Source organism: Athene noctua, chromosome 12, assembly GCF_965140245.1.
Source record: "Athene noctua chromosome 12, bAthNoc1.hap1.1, whole genome shotgun sequence".
NCBI lineage: Eukaryota > Metazoa > Chordata > Aves > Strigiformes > Strigidae > Athene > Athene noctua.
In genome coordinates, this window is record NC_134048.1 from 4357148 (window position 1) to 4373219 (window position 16072).

The following is a 16072-nucleotide window of genomic DNA, read 5'->3' on the forward strand; positions in this document are numbered from 1 at the left end:
GAGGCTTCCTCCTCCTCCTCCTCCTCCTCACGCTCTCATGTCTGCGCTGTGTCATTCGCACCCCTGGTCGCCAAGCAGGATTCCGTACCCCGGCCAGCCCGGGGCCTCTCGTGCCTGCCGGCAGTCCCTTGCGGGGCGATGAGCCTGCTAGGGTCCCCGGCCTCTCTCTTCCTCCAGCCTCACCGCTTTGGAGGTTTCCTTCACCTGTGGGAATGGGGCTTGAGCTCAGGCTCCAGCCTCCTTTTTGGAGCAGAAAGCGTGGGTGCTGAGCACCGTTGAGTGACTCCCTTCCTCCTCCAGGCTGGCACAGAGCTCCAGACGATGCCAGCTCCCGGGGCCCTCCCTCCCAGCTCAGTCAGGGACATGTGAGGCATCACCCTGCACTGGAACTATTACCTTTACCTGTGATCTTCCACCTCACACCAAGGCTTAGTCAGGATGGCGCTACGTCATCGGCAGTCACAGCCCAGCCTAGTGCAAACAGCCTTGTGCAAACAGTGGGCTCAGGTGCCTCTCCCGGCCCGGGCATCCTCCGGGAGCCTCTTCCCAGCAGCTGGGGCTGCCCATCTTCCCCTTCTCCCTGTGCTCACCGCACAGCCATTTCCAAAGGGAGCACAGCACAACAGCCCGGTGAAGCTCAGTGTGGGTTTGGACATCCCGTGAAGCCAGGGGGACACATGGGGGGGTCCGGTGTGAGTGCACACGTATGCTGCGGGCGCACACATCTGTGACCCAGCTGGGGTGTGCACACATATGGTGCAAGTGCCCCCGCATGGGGTGAGATCACACAAATGCACAGCCGGTGGTGACGGGGCGTGCTCCCCCCGCGCAGGCACACGCATTGCTCGGTGCACCACACGTGTGCTTGGTGCAGGAATGCGAACTTGTGTCTGGTGCACAGGCTGTCCCGGTGCAGGCACGGGTGTGCTCCTTGCAGAGTGTGCACACGTGTGGCACGCCTGTGCGCCCTGCTCCTGCATGTGTGTGCACATGTATGCTTTTTCCTATGGACACACGGTCATGCTCTGAGCAGCTGCCCATACGCCCAGTGCTCACAGTGCACACACAGGGACGTGCACCCTCAGTGCAGACACACACGTGTGCACGTACAGGCATTGCTGGGTTTTGCCCGTATTGATGCAGAGATGCGTTGTGTTTCTGCTCAGCTTCTTACCTCCTCCATCCTCAGCCCTGTGCAGGGATCGAAGAAGTCTTGTTTGTCCGTTCCCTTCCTCGCGGGGACATACATCTCAGAGCTGTCTGCACACAGCGCTGGTCTGGACAGTTATGCATGCCCTCAGCAAGGTGGAAATGCCTCTTCTCTGCATGAAGGATGCTTGCAGGAGAAGGGAGGCAGAGTTAAGCAAGGCTTCAGGACCATAGTTTCGTCTCCAGAAACAGAGATGTATTTTCACCTGCGGAGGGAGAGCTCCTCTTCCATGCCACAGATGAGGCGCTTGTCCGTGGGGAGGAGGAGGGGTGGAGGAACTGGGAGCTGCTGGCTTGCAGGAAGTACAGCTCGCAGGTGGACAGTGCACGATGCTCCACTTGTTGAGGATCAGTACAGTGCTGAGGTAACCAGGAATTAAGCACTTGCTCCGTGACACTGTGGAGGGGAGATGGTGGAGGAGCTCTCACCCATCCCACAGGCTGGGTGCAGAGTATGGAGAGAAGGAGTGATGGGAGTGGCAAGAGAGGGTTGCTGCTGTGGGGCCATGGCAGATGCTTGTGCCTGTTGATTTTAAGGCATCCAACCACTGGGATTTCTGGGTGCTGGTGAGCTGGGCTGCACCCCTTCACGCTCATGGCTCAGCAGAAGCTGCGTGGGTGCGCCTGGACCCTGGAGGAGGAAGGTGTGTTCCCAGAACGGAAAGCGGGGGACAGGAAAGCTGGTGGCCAAGCACAGCACCAGGCAGGGGCTTGGTGACAGGGCATGTGGGCAGCGCAGAAGGGGGAATTCTCTATGGGGCTGGTGGTGTGCCTGGCACTGCCTCTGCAGTGTGTGCATACTGGGAGGAGGTTTCCAGTGGCTGGGTGCCTGCGGTGCAGCGCGTGCAGTGTGCGTCTCTGCAATGCAGGGGGGCAGTACTCGTGTCACTGCCTTTGCAGCAGGTGGGGTGGACGCTGGCACTGGGTGGGCAGCGTGGGGCTGCCCCTGCGGAGCAGGGTGGGCACCCAGTGGGTGTGTGCAGTGTCCCAGTCTGGAGTGGGAGGGAATGGGAAGGAACAGTGTGTCTGCAGTGAGCGAAGGGAACAGTATTTGCTGGCGCAGGGTGTGGGGTTGCCTAGTGACTGTGCAGCCGAGGGGAGATGCTGTGCCTACCATTGCAGTGTGCTGGGGCTGTGCAGTGCCACTGCTCTGTGGAGAAGCATAGGGTCTGCCCCACAGGAGAGGTCTGCGCTCCAGTGCAGCGTGGGCAGTGAGCTCGTGTCCCTCTGACACAGTGGTGGGCAGTGCCCCTCTTTCTGCGAGGGGCACAGGTGGGTGGCAGTGCCCCATGTGCAGTGCAGGATGGATGATGCACAGGGCTTCTGCATCCCTGCAGTGCTGGGTGGGTGGTGCCTTCATCCCTCGCAGTGCGAGGCTGGCAGTGCTGCTGGGTCGGCAGTGCAGGGAGGGCAGTGCTGCTCTGTCCCTGCCGTGGCAGTGCCCTGTGTCCCTGCAGCGATGGATGGGAGGTAGCTCTGTGTCCTGGCAGCGCCCCATGTCCCTGCAGTGCTGGATGGGTGGCAGCCCTGCACCCCTACAGAGCAGGCAGAGCCCCTGCCCCCCTTTTGGTGCTTCTGTTTCTGCAGGGCTGGCAGATGCATGCAGTGCCTCTGTGTCCCCGCCGTGCGTGGCAGGCAGTGCCCCTGCAGTGCGTGGCACACAATGCTCCTGTGTTTCTGTGGTGAGAAGCTGTCTCTGAGCCTGGCCGGCTCCCATCGGGTTGCTGGCAGCAGGCTGCGTGCTGTCCACCCTGTTAGTGTGCCTCATTGGGTCTAATTACAGTTTGCGTGGTGACGAAGAGGGTGGACAGTGGCAGGAGTGGCTTCCTGCAAGTGACAGGAAGCCAGGGCTGAGGTTTCAGTGACTGGGTCGCTCCCTTGAGCAGGGCGTTGCAGGAACTTTGCAAGCCGGGACCAGTCCTCCTGGGCACTCTGCCTGGCAAGACCCTGAAGCCCCTTCCTTTTGGGGGGCTGCTTTGGGACCATGTGCAGTCCTGCATGGCACAGGGGGTGCACCCAGAAGCATACACCGGGGAGGTGGGCTGAGGCGGAGCGGTCCCAGGGGCCTGGGGCTGCCTAACCTCCGGTGTCTGTGTCTCCTTGCAGCTCCCCTGCAGCGCAGGATGAAACTGCTGGCGTCCTGCCTGGGCCTGTGGCTCCTCTTCCAGATCCCTGCCCTGGTCTCTGGGACGCGTGTGGTCTACAAAGTGCAGGAGGAACAACCCCCCAACACCCTCATAGGGAGCCTGGCCTCTGACTACGGCTTCCCAGATGTGGGACACCTCTACAAACTGGAAGTGGGAGCTCCGTACCTACGTGTGGACGGCAAGACTGGGGACATCTACACCACAGAGACCTCCATCGACCGGGAGAGCTTGCGTGAGTGCCAGCACCTCCTGCCTGGACAGCCCTGCTTCCTGGAGTTCGAAGTGTCCATCACTGACCTGATCTTGAACAGCAGCCCACGCCTGCTCGAAGGGCAGATAGAGGTGCTCGATATCAATGACAACACCCCCAACTTTGCCTCGCCTGTTCTCACCCTCTCCATCCCCGAAAACACCAACATTGGGACACTCTTCCCCATCCCCCTGGCCATGGACCGGGACTCGGGCCCCAATGGCGTTGCCTCCTACGAGCTGACGGCTGGTCCGGAGGCGCAGGAGCTCTTTGGGCTGCAGGTGGCGGAGGATCAGGATGAGAAGCAGCCGCAGCTGATCGTCATGGGGAACCTGGACCGGGAGCAGTGGGACTCCTACGATCTGACCATCAAGGTGCAGGATGGAGGCAACCCGCCACGGGCAAGCAGCGCCTTGCTTCGCATCACCATCCTGGACATGAATGACAACGCACCCAAGTTCGAGAAGGCCCTGTATGAGGCGGAGCTCTCTGAAAACAGCCCTGTGGGGCACTCTGTCCTCCAGGTGAGTGCAGGGGCTTTCTTGTCCTCCCCAGCTCCCCTTCTGCCTGGCTGCAGGAGGGACAACCCGGGGAGCATTTATATGATGGTTTACTGCCATGGTTCCTCGAGGGAGGAGGGAGCCTAGAAGGGCTGCAAGCCCTAAAAGCCCACAGTGTCACCCGGGGCCAGTGGGCAGGCAGGTCCCTGGGATGTCACATCTCCTAAAACAAGGTTGAAAAGGATGTGTGGGAAGGTGCAGCCAGAGTGGGGGCTGCAGGACATGACTGAGGGGCAGCAGCAGGACTGGCGGGTATGTGAGAGCAAGGCTCTGGGTTACAGGGAGGGCTGGGACCTGAGGTCCATGGGGAGTCTGGCTTCATGCCAGACCAGTCTCAATGCTGCCTGCAGACAAGACATAGACCCTTTCATAAGTTGCATTCCCATGGCTGCTCCATGGAAACTCGGGCTCACACAGGAGATGGGGGGCAGGCAGCATCCCTGCTGCCTGTCTAGGAGGGCTGCCCGTGACTCCAGGGGTGCCTTGCTGTCTGCAGGAGACAGGGGCTCTGCCCCATCTCAGGCAGCAATACAGACTGGCCCAGGGAGCCCGAGGGGGTGGATCTCCGTGGATTTGGCTTGGAGGGGGCATTGAGATGATAGTAGCCGACATCTGTTTATCTGCAGCTGCCATCTTAATAAGCGGAGCTCGGCCAGCTCTCATCTGCTTGCTAATTCTGATGTGAATTTTTTAAGAATTCATTTTTCACTGTTAAGAGAATGGAAGTTGGAAGCAGATAAGGGAGCCGCACGGCCAGGAGGAGAATGGGCTGAGACGCCGCTGCTGCCATTGCTCAGCTTTTATCTTTCAGGGGGAAAATGACTTCCGCCTTTTTTGTGAGTGGAGGTAAAAGGTGGAATTTACATTTAACAACTTTCGTTCTCCTTCCAAATCTGCTGAGCAAGATAACGGCGGAGCAGCAAATGGTGCAGAGAAGAGGCTGCTCGGAGAGCCGATTAGGGAGGCAAATGTTAGACAAACCTCATCTTCTTTAGAAAGCAAATAATAGGCGTAGAGGCAGGTTTATGTGAATGCAGAGCTCCTGACGGGCGAGCAGGGATGACTGGTGCCATGCAGAGCTTAGGCAACCCCAGTCCCAGCTTGGCTGCATCCCTGAATGCCTGCATGGAGCTGCTGCAGCGTTGCACACCCATGCTTCCCTCCTCCTCATCCTTACCTTGGCCAGGCAGCTGCTCAGACCCCTCTTTGGGAGGGTTTTGCGGAGCAGGCACAGCTGGAGACATCACTCCATGCAGCATGTCTCCCCGAAGCGGCATGGGTTCCTGGAGGATTCCCTGCGTGCCGGAGCTGGCCGGGAGGGGAGCATGGCCAACCGGCCCAGCCGGTTTTGCTGGAAGAGCAAGGAAAAGCCTCTGTGCTAGAGGGCCGCTCCCAGCTGCTCTGCCAGTCCCAGGCTCTTTGCCCCATAGTCCTTGGCCCCAGAAGAGGAAATCATGGTTTTTGCCCCCCAGCAGTCCCCAGAGGAGGCTGCAGCAGGCAGCGCAGCAGTTGGTGGAGGGGCTCATGCCGCCTTGCCCCTCCTGCTCACTGTTTCTCCCTCATCCTGCAGGTGAAAGCCAACGACTCGGACCAGGGTGCCAATGCCGAAATTGACTACTCCTTCCACCAAGCCTCAGACATGGTGCGCCGGCTGCTGCGCCTGGACCGCGCCACAGGGCTCATCACCGTGCAGGGGCCCATCGACCGTGAGGATGTCAACATCCTCAAGTTCTCCGTCATGGCCAAGGACAAGGGGGCCAACCCCAAGAGCGCCCGCACCCAGGTGGTGGTCACCATCAAGGACATGAATGACAACGCGCCCTCCATAGAGATCCGAGGCATTGGGCTTGTCACCCACCAGGATGGCATGGCAAATATCTCGGAGGACGTGCCAGTAGAGACAGCAGTGGCTTTGGTGCAGGTGTCCGACCGAGATGAGGGTGAAAATGCCGTGGTGACCTGTGTGGTGGCTGGTGATGTCCCATTCCAGCTGCGGCAGGCTAGTGAAACAGGGAGCGACAGCAAGAAGAAATATTTCCTACAGACCACCACGCCACTGGACTATGAGTCAGTGAAGGAGTACACTATTGAGATTGTGGCAGTGGACTCGGGGAACCCGCCCCTCTCCAGCACCAACTCTTTGAAGGTGCAGGTGGTGGATGTGAATGACAATGCTCCTGTCTTCAGCCAGAGCTTCACCGAGGTGGCCTTCCCTGAGAACAATGAGCCTGATGACCTGGTGATGGAGGTGAGTGCCAGTGATGCTGACAGTGGCTCCAACGCCAAGCTGGTTTACTCCCTGGTAACAGACCCCTCTTCCAAGGGCTCCTTCACCATTGACCCCGACTCTGGGGAGATCCGGGTGAAGGCAGTGCTGGACCGAGAGCAGCGGGAGCGCTATGAGTTCTTGGTGGTGGCGGCAGACAAGGGCAGCCCCAGCCTCAAGGGCACAGCGTCTGTGGCCATCAATGTCATGGACAGGAATGACAACGACCCCAAGTTCATGCTGAGTGGCTACAACTTCTCAGTGATGGAGAACATGCCGCCCCTCAGCCCTGTGGGCATGGTGACGGTGATTGATGCTGACAAAGGAGAAAACGCCCGCATCCAGCTGTCAGTGGAGCAAGACAACGGGGATTTTGTCATCCAGAATGGCACTGGCACCATCCTCTCCAGCATCTCTTTTGACCGGGAGCAGCAGAGCACGTACACTTTCCGACTCAAGGCAGTGGATGGTGGGGATCCTCCCAGGTCTGCCTACGTGGGGGTGACCATCAACGTCTTGGATGAGAATGATAATGCCCCCTTCATCACTTCACCCTCCAATGCCACCTACAAACACATCCTGCCCCACACCAGCCCTGGTCAGCAGGTGAGCAAGGTCAAGGCAGAGGACATTGACTCTGGTGTCAATGCAGAGCTGACCTACAGCATCACAGGTGGCAACCCCTTCGAGCTCTTCCAGATCTCCCCACACAGTGGAGATATCACCCTGGAGAAGGAGATCCTGCGCAAGCACCATGGCCTGCACCGCTTGGTAGTGCGTGTCAATGACAAGGGCAAGCCCTCGCGGCATGGCACGGCGCTGGTGCACTTCTACGTCAACGAGACACTGGCCAACCGCACGCTGCTGGACACGCTGGTGGGGCACAGCCTGGACACACCGCTCGACATAGACATCGCTGGAGACCCTGAATACGAGCGCAGCAAGCAGCGAAGCAACATCCTTTTCGGTGTCATCGCTGGCATCGTGGCTGTCACCCTGGTCATCGTGCTGGTCGTCCTGGTGCGCTACTGCCGGCAGCGGGAAGCCAAGAGTGGCTACCAGGCAGGCAAGAAGGAGACCAAGGACCTGTATGCACCCAAGCAGGCCAGCAAGAGTAGTAAGAGCAAGAGCAAGGTGAAGAAGAGCAAGTCTCCGAAGCCACCCAAGCCCACAGAGGATGAAGAGGAGACAGGGCTGCAGAAATCGCTCAAGTTCAACCTCATGAACGACTCTGTCAGTGACAGCCCCCGAATCCATCTGCCCCTCAACTACCCACCAGGCAGCCCAGATCTGGGTCGCCACTACCGCTCCAACTCGCCACTGCCCTCCATCCAGCTGCAGCCTCAGTCACCCTCTGCCTCCAAGAAGCACCAAGTGGTGCAGGACCTGCCAGCCACCAACACCTTTGTTGGCACCGGGGACAACAACTCTACGGGCTCCGAGCAGTACTCGGACTACAGCTACCGCACCAATCCCCAGAAATACACCAACAAGCAGGTAGGAGAGCTCATCCTGAGGCCGGCAGCGGCCCCTCCCCTGCACCGGGGAGCCATCTGGACAGAGGTGTGGGAATGAGCGTGGACTGGCCCCAAGCCCTGCATGCGTGGCCTTGGGGGGCTGGCAGAGGACTACCCCGGAGCCGAGCCACGGAGCCTGGTCATGGGGTGGGGAGGGGATGGGGTGGTGCGGGAGGGGGGAGACCAGAAACTGTCAGAGCCCTTGTCAGAGTGCCCGGGGCTGGGTCCTGGTGGCGCTCCCTGGGTGATGGTGATGTGAAGGGCGCTGCATGTGTGTGCCTCTGCATGTGGAGCTCCAGGGAGGGAATCCCACCTGCCCGGCTCCCCTTTAGGGACTGGCTCTACGAGCACTCAGGAGGGCAATGCCAACCTTCCCACCCATCCCTCCACTTGGGCTGACTGGTGGGGAGGAGAGACTGGTCCTGCTCCTGCCACAGCTCTGGGCATGCAGTTTCCAGCCCTGCCCCTGTCCAGGCAGCAGTGAGGAAGGCTGTTGCCAGCCCAGCTCTGCTGGTATGGCTGAACTTTTCACCATTCCTGTGCAAAGCCGCCTGAAAGGGAGTTCTGCACCCGCCGTGGCTGCCCAGGCAGGTGGGGCTGGGTGGAGGAGCAAAGCTCTGCCTTTTTCCCAGGCTCAGGCTGTGGCTTCCCCCAGGCTTGGGCCCTCTGCCATAGCTGGTGCGGTGAAAACCGGGCTTCCCTTAGTGCGAGCATCGGGCCCGGAGCTACGGCTCTGCGGGAGCCGTGCTGCAGCCACTGCAGAGGGGGGGAGCGGATCCGGCAGGCAGGGCTCTTCCTCCAGGCAGCCTGGGTCCAGTCATGTGCCGGGGCTGGGTCTCGTGCTCAGGGTTGGCGGAGAGGAGCACTGGGGTCTCTGCTGCGTGCTGCGGTCGGGTCACTGCTCTTGGTCTAGCTGGGGGTTTCTGCTGCCTGTGGAGCAGGGTGGAGGTAGGTCTTGGCTGCCGACTGGGAAAGGCTGCTTGCTGGTGTGCAGTGGAGCTTGGAGCTGTCCCAGGAGGTTGTGGGATGAGCCAGGAGCTTGCAGGACCCTCTTTCCTCTGGCTGTCTGGCCAGTTAGCTTGCACCACATTTCTGCTTTGGCACCCGTCGGGTCTATCCTTAACTAGCTAGGGAGGGAGACGGGGGATGAGTGCCTGTGGCTTTGCCTTCTTCCTGGGGCTCCGTGGGTGAGGACCACCCACTCCCCCACCGTGCTGTACCCTCTGTGCCCTATGGAGACTCCCGCTCCCTTTGTATCCCGGTGAGCGGCAGGCTGGGCTCCTGCCGTGGGGCTGAGCTCAGCTGCCCTGTTGGATTTGACTTCAATAAAGTTTTCTATTTTTGACCGGTTGTGCCTTATTTTCCCTCCTACCCCTGAAGATGCTCTTGCTCCCAGCAATTTCCCAGGCATATTTTCCACCTTCTTGGCCACCAGAGCACCCAGGCCCCGCAGTTCCCAGAAGTGATGCTTCTGTGGGCCAGCCATTTCCACAAGCCCTCTACCGTGCCCCAGTGTGGCCAGTCCAGAGGCCTCATGGTACTGACCCAGCTCTCCAGATTGACATCTCCCATCTCCAGTCACTGCCTGGCCCTCTAAGGAGACAGCTTCCTCCGGGACATTGTTCACAACACATGCATGTGCATACACACACACATGTACATGTGTGGACGTGGAGGCAGTCTGACCAGCCAGCCTGGCTTTCTTCTACCCCAACATCTCCCTGCATAGCATCTCCTGTCCTTTTGAGACCCACTCATGTCCCAAAGCCAGCACATGGAGGAACAGATCCCTGCCGCACAGTGCCTGGCTAGCATGACCCAAATCCTGTCAGCGAGGGCTGGAAGATGCCTGCCTCTCACCCACCACAGTGCTGGAATGAGGACGCGGTTGCAGATGGAGCCTCGATGTGTCAGCAGCGGTGGGGGGAAGCACACGAAGCAAGGTGCTCCCCCCATCCCGGGATGCAGTGGGCACCTTTGCAGTGAAGGAGAGGTCCTCCCAGGCAGGCTGGTGGCAGCAGGGCTGTGGGACGGCAATGGAGTCAGGCAGCCACACTCCCCGTAAAGATGGCTCTGCCCCTCCTGTTGGGCAGGTTGGGGGCGATGCTGCTGCTCTGGGTCTTGGCTCAGGCTCTTGTCTCTAGCAGGCTGGAGAGAGGAATGAATCCTGGTAGGCAGGAGCTGCACAGTGCCCCTTCCCCAGGCCCTGGATGAGGCCGTCCTGCACCCCCCTCCCTCCAGGCAAGCATCACATCTCAGGGACCCCCTCCTTGGCTACCCCTTCCTCTTTCTCATGGTTTTTCTTTCAAACTGGGGCAGACATCCTTGTGCCCATCACACCAGCTTCACCTCTTTCCCAGAGGCTCCAACTGGCCGCACCAGACTGCTGGAGAAGAGGAGCTCTGGCGCTGGGAGAGATTAGATCATCCGGGGAAACCAGTGGTTCTGGCTTCTGTGGTTTCAGCCCTGTGCCAGCCTTGGCTCTCACAGCCTCCTAGTTTGTTTTGCTAACAGCATAAGGTTTTATCTTGAACCGTCCAGGAAGTGTCTGGGCCTCCTAGGCAGGCAGGGCTGAGACCTGCGGGGAGATGCGATGGCTGCAGAGATGGAAAGGAGACACCAGCAACCACCTAAATAACTAGTCCCTGCAGGGCTGGGCAGGGCAGTCTGGGGGCTTGGCTCAGCGTTGCTACCTGCTTCCCTTTGGGAACTTTCTGAGAGAAGTTTCCCTTCCTTTCTTGGCCTCGGCAGCTCTTTGATGAACCTGGGGTGAGAATGCAGCCTCTCAGATGCTGACGTGGGGAGCATCTCTTTCCTGTGACAGTCTCCCAGGCTTTGGGGCTTTTTTACAAAAAGTGGGGGGAGGGGGGAAGCTACGCTACGTCCTTTCCTGGTTGACAAGCTTAAGACTGCCTCGGGTCCTTGCAGTCCCCCACCATCTGAGAAACTGGCTGGAGTGGTGTTAACTTCAGCGTGCTACTGCCAGCTCAGCAGAGGTGCCTGCACCTGCCTGCAGGCTCAGGAGCACCGTGCAGTATTAATTAGTCTCTGTGGGGGGCGGATAAGAGGAATATTGTACCTGTAATGGACAAAAATGAAATTGTCTTGTTTTAGAATTTAGCTTAAGAGTCTTCATAAATTGCCGGTTTAGGTGTCGGCAGATGTCTGGGAAAGTCTCTTACTGTCCTGGGTCAGTGGATTTTCTCAAGGTCGTTCACGTGGAATGAGCTGATAAATGGATCCAGCAACTAGCTGCAGATGGAGCTGAGGGTTCATGGGGGACCTGCCCTGTTTTTCCCCAGTTTCAGAAAGACACTATGCTGGCAGCAGTTCCCAGGCACTGCAAATCAGCTCCTGCTCCTGGGATCAATTGCATTTCGTTCAGGTTTGGCTCTGGCATGCAGAGACCAAATGAGGGAGCGTGTCAGTGAGGTCCTGGAGGCCGCAGGGTTGGGGCTGAGCCCTGGCTGTGCTGGGGAGAGCAGCTGGGCTCCACAAAACAACTATGGATGCACGGTGGCTTGTGAGCATCAGTGGAGTGCTTGTGGGAGCTGGGGTGGGTCATATACCGTGATGGCTTCTGGGGAGTTGCTGAGGATGCTGAGACCGCCACGAGCAAGGCAGGAATGTGCAGTGATTCCTGGCAGGTCTGTGCTGGGGGACTTGGGTTTATGGCAGGGAGGGGTGCCTATGCCTGGGGGAGCACCGTGGGGCCTTCGGGACCTTAAAATGAAGAGCTTCAGCCACAGTAGATGAGCAACCCCACAGTACAGCCTGGCCTGTACAGCCAGAGGCAGCATGGGTGTGCGCAGGCTGTGCGGCAGGGGAGGTGACAGCGGGGTGTACTCAGCCTGCTCTATGCGTGTGGGAGGTGACAGCAGGGTGCTCACAGCCTGTCCCCCTTGCAGGGGTGGCACGGAGGGGTGCGTGGTCTCTGTGGCAGGGGGAGCGGAGGCATGTGTCTGGGCTGTGTGGCACTGGTAGGTGATGTGAGGGGGTGCAGCCAGTCTCTCCTCCATGAAGAGGTGGCACAGGGAGGGGTACAACCCCTGTCCCCGGAGGAGGTGGCAGTGGGGTACATGCAGCCTGTACTGCCGCGGGACGAGGCACAGAGGGGTTACACAGCCGGTACCATGGGAGAGGTGGCACAGGGTTATGTGCAAGCTGTACTGTGCGGAGCGGTGGCAGTGGGGTGTACACAGCGGGAGGTGACAGCGGGATGTGCATAGCATGCAGCCTTGGGCAGGTGACGACTCCTCTGTAAGCAGCATGTCTGCAAGGAGGTGGTGGCACTTACTGTCCCGATCCCATCGAAGAGAGCATTGACTCTCTCCTGCCTGATAATCCTTGGCCACACCAGCACTTGGGACCTCATCCTTTGCTTCCTTGAAGGCTCACCCAGCCTGTACTACCTGCCTGGGGCTCCTCACATGGGGCTGGGCTGCCCTGGGTGGCTTGCAGCTCTGTCCGGTTCCCCTTTGTCCAGCCTGCTGAGCCAGATGCTGCTTCTTCCTCTCTGCCTTCCTCTTCATCTTCTCAGACCCTCAAGCTCTCCCTGCCTGATGCCCTTGGAGCCAGCGGTGGTCTGTGGTGAGCACGGGGGCTTCCCTAGCTTGGATCTGGTGGATGACTTCTCCTCCCCAACTCTCACCTCTTTTCTTTCACAATAATATCTGCTCCTCTCCATCCCCCTCTCCCCATCTCTCCCCCTGCTCTGCTTGGGCAGTGACCTTGCCCTTCCTTGTTGCTTCCCCTCCTCATTGGTCTCTCCTGACCGGCTGTCTGCTGGCCCCAGCACAGAGAGATGCTGAGCCCTCTGCAGCACAGGGCTGAGTCCCCGGCTGGCTTCGACAGCCGAGCTGTGGATCCTCTGTGCGATGAAAGCGCTGGCTGTGTGGGCAGCCGCCCAGTCCAAGCTGTACTGATTGATATTCCCAGCACTGCTCTGCCCGCTCGGCCGGGCTCTCAGCTGCAGTGCTGTTCTCTGCGCGCACAGACCAGCCTGGAGTGGGGCCCAGCCCTGCAGCCTGCTAAATCTGTCACCCAAAACCTGGGGCAAAACCCGGTGCTGCACTGGGGTGTGTCCCCGGGCACTTCATGGGCCCTCCACCCAGAGAGCAGCCAGGAGGCCATGGATGGGATAAAGGGTGGAGGGGGGATTGGAGCTGGAGGGCGTGGAGGGTGGGGTGCTCCTGGGTGAGGACAGAGATGGGATGTTCTGGGACGGGATGGAGAGGGGCTGGGGTAATGAGAGGGTGCTTGATGTAGGTCAGGATGGGGTGGGGTGTTGCGGGGGAGAGCAAGGGCTAAAGGATGCGTGGAACAAAGGGACATTGAAGGGCTCTGTCCCTGTGAACCATGTCAGCCCAAGGTGGGGAAGGCAGTCCCGGTGGGGTGTGAGACAGCAGTGAAGAGGTGGATGGTGTGTGCTTGTGTCCCTGGAGCTGGTGTCCACTCAGGACCCCCGGTGTGAATTGTGTGCAAGAGGTGTGCAACTGTGCAGGGGCTGACTCATGTGGGGCCGTGCTGGGGTGGGTGACAAAGAGTGGGAGCTCCCCTTCGTGCGTTGTGGGGTCTTGGACATCCAGCCCCCATGGTACCCTGCCAAATCTCTCTCTTGCCAGAATGTTCTTTTGAACGCTGCCCCTGGAGCTGAGCCCTGTGCCAAGCCCAAAGCACCTTCCTCCCCTCCACCCTCCATCCCCATGCATACCTGTTGTGTGAGAGCACCTGCCCATGAAACCCCAGGCACAGCCCATCTCATGGGAGAGCTGTGCTCCTACCTACTGCCCTGCAACCCAAGCTGCAGTTACACAACCCAGGCTCTGCTCTTTGGAGAAACCAAGATGGTCAATGGAGATTACTCCAAAAGGGACTCTTCCCACAATCCCCTGCTCCTTCAGTGCCCCAGGAAGGACATAGTCTGCTTGGCTGAGGCAGAGAACATGGGTAAGCCTGGCTGCAGGGGCACAGGCCACATCTGGCACCTTGGTCCCCCCCTCCTTACCACCACTGATGTGCTGCAGTGTCCATCAGTCTGACCGGGGTGGAGCTTGGTCTTGGTTTCACCTCTGGGAGCCAGGGTCACTTGTGACTCAGACCCGCTCAGCCTCCCCCAGTAGGTCCCCCACTGACCTTGTCTTCTGTCTTTCCGGACTTTTCTGGAGGTTTCAGTCTGCACCCTTGAGGACCTGCTTTCCATATCCCACCAGCAGTATAGGTTTCTTTATCTCGTGGGGTTCCCGACTCAACCCTGTGGTTGAGAGCACACGAGGAGTAGGAGGTCAGACAAAGGAATAGAAAAACAACTCCCCAAGATCCCTTAAAAACATCTCCTAGTTGTTTTGCATCAATGTCTTCCCGTGGTGTAAGCTGTTTACTGCCTCACTCCTTCAGATGCTCACAGGAAAGAGTGGGTGGGAGAGTAGGCTTGTGGCAGTGACCTGCTAGGAGGGCAGGAGAAACCTCATACATTATCTCATCATTTACATCCATTTTGGCATTCACAGCCATGCCTGGTGGATCCTGTCCAAAGATCCCTAAAGATGCCCCTGCCCTGGGAGGTAAACGCCCTTCTGAACACCTCTTCGCTTGCAAAATACCGGCCTTCTGACTACTATCTAAACATGGCATGGCTGGGCAGCCGCAGATCTTGGCAGGTTTCATCAGAGCTGGCTTTAGAGCCATCATTTTGGGAGGGCAGCGAATCACCGCCTCTCCCTTGGAACTGATCCTGCTCCGAAGTTGTCTGAGCAGAGTGCCCTGATTCAGCTCCTCTGAGACATCTCTAAAGGCCCGAGCAACCTGAAAGCCTGGAGCTATTTAGCTCCCACGTGGCCTGGTTTTCACATGCTCCAAAACTCCCTGGTGCTCCTGAGCAGCTGCAAAGCTGCTGCCAGCGAGGCTCTGACAGATATTCCTCCCTGCTGTGGGGGAACTTCTTGTCTGAGCTCAGGACTGAGATTGTGCTCTAAATGTCTTGCTAATGTGATGTCTGATGTTCCTCTTACACTAATCTGTTAATCTTTCTGCTTCTTCATCAAAAGCACTCAAGCCCAGTAGAAAGCAAAATCAGTATTTCAGATGTTTGAAGAGCCCTTCATTATTATTCAGTCTGGGCAAGACCTTTTGGGGTGGTGTGATTCAAGGTCCTGGGAGTGCCTGGAGGAGCTTGGGCTGTTTTTTGGTTTTTTTTTTTTTTTTCAGAGGATTTCAAGTAGATCACAGTTTATTAGGGACTATCAGGATGTCTTTTGCCCGGAGAAGAGAGCTCAGAAATTTTCTCTAATGTTCAGGAAATTTTTCTTGAGCCACAATCTGCAAGGTCTGGCCCAAGGACTCGACAGCTCACCCGGGATTTGAGGATAGGGTAAAAGAAAGCTGTCCTCAGCTCATCCATACCATGGCTCGTGTGCCAGCAAGAGCTGTAGTGCCAGACCAGTGCAGGCAAGACAAGTGGCCTTAACAAGCCTTACAATATTACTTGTCTTACCTGTTTGATCTCTCCAAATGAAGGCTTGTCTTACCCAGTATCATCATTCATTAGGTGCAGGTTGGTTGCAGACCACTAAAGGGAGGACTCTGCTAATGTCTAGAGTATGTTGGTGCACGGACTTACAGAATAAACACAATACCTTAATCAAACAGGAAAAGCTTCTGCCCTTTGCCTTTGGAAATAGAAGTGGTTAGAAAACAGGGTTGCCATCAGAGGAAATTTTTCAATTTGAAAACAAATCAGCAAGAATTGACATTTTTTTTTTTTTCTATTTTGGTTCAAGCCAACGGATATAGATGTATAAATATATATTTTTTTTTTCCTAATAATTTCTAAAGGCACGATTCTGACTGGCCCTTTTAAATTTAGCTTCATAATTAATACTTGGCTTGAATTCTAAAGTGAAAGTTACATTTGCAAGAGCATCATTTTTTCATTTTTACATGTCAGCAAAGATATCCCCCCTGCCCCAACTTTGAAACAAGAAACTCCCTTGAAAAATGATTTGATTTCAATGAATTGACATTTTTTCCATGCGAAGCCTTCCGTTGAAGCATTCCTGGTTATCTCTCTTTTTTTTTAAGAGTCCTGAGTCTATGGCTTGGGACCCCCTGCTCTCCCCAGAGTT

The 16072-nt window shown here is 57.7% G+C and overlaps 1 protein-coding gene across 3 annotated transcripts in view; it reads left to right on the plus strand.

Moving 5' to 3' along the window:
• PCDH1 (protocadherin 1) overlaps positions 1-16072 on the plus strand; it is a 53132-nt gene that overhangs the window by 2760 nt on the left and 34300 nt on the right. For all 3 annotated transcript variants that reach the window (XM_074915827.1, XM_074915830.1, XM_074915828.1), the window contains exons 2-3: positions 3316-4130; positions 5737-7929. In XM_074915827.1, coding sequence (XP_074771928.1) covers positions 3316-4130; positions 5737-7929 — 3008 coding nt within the window. The remainder of the gene's footprint in view (positions 1-3315; positions 4131-5736; positions 7930-16072) is intronic.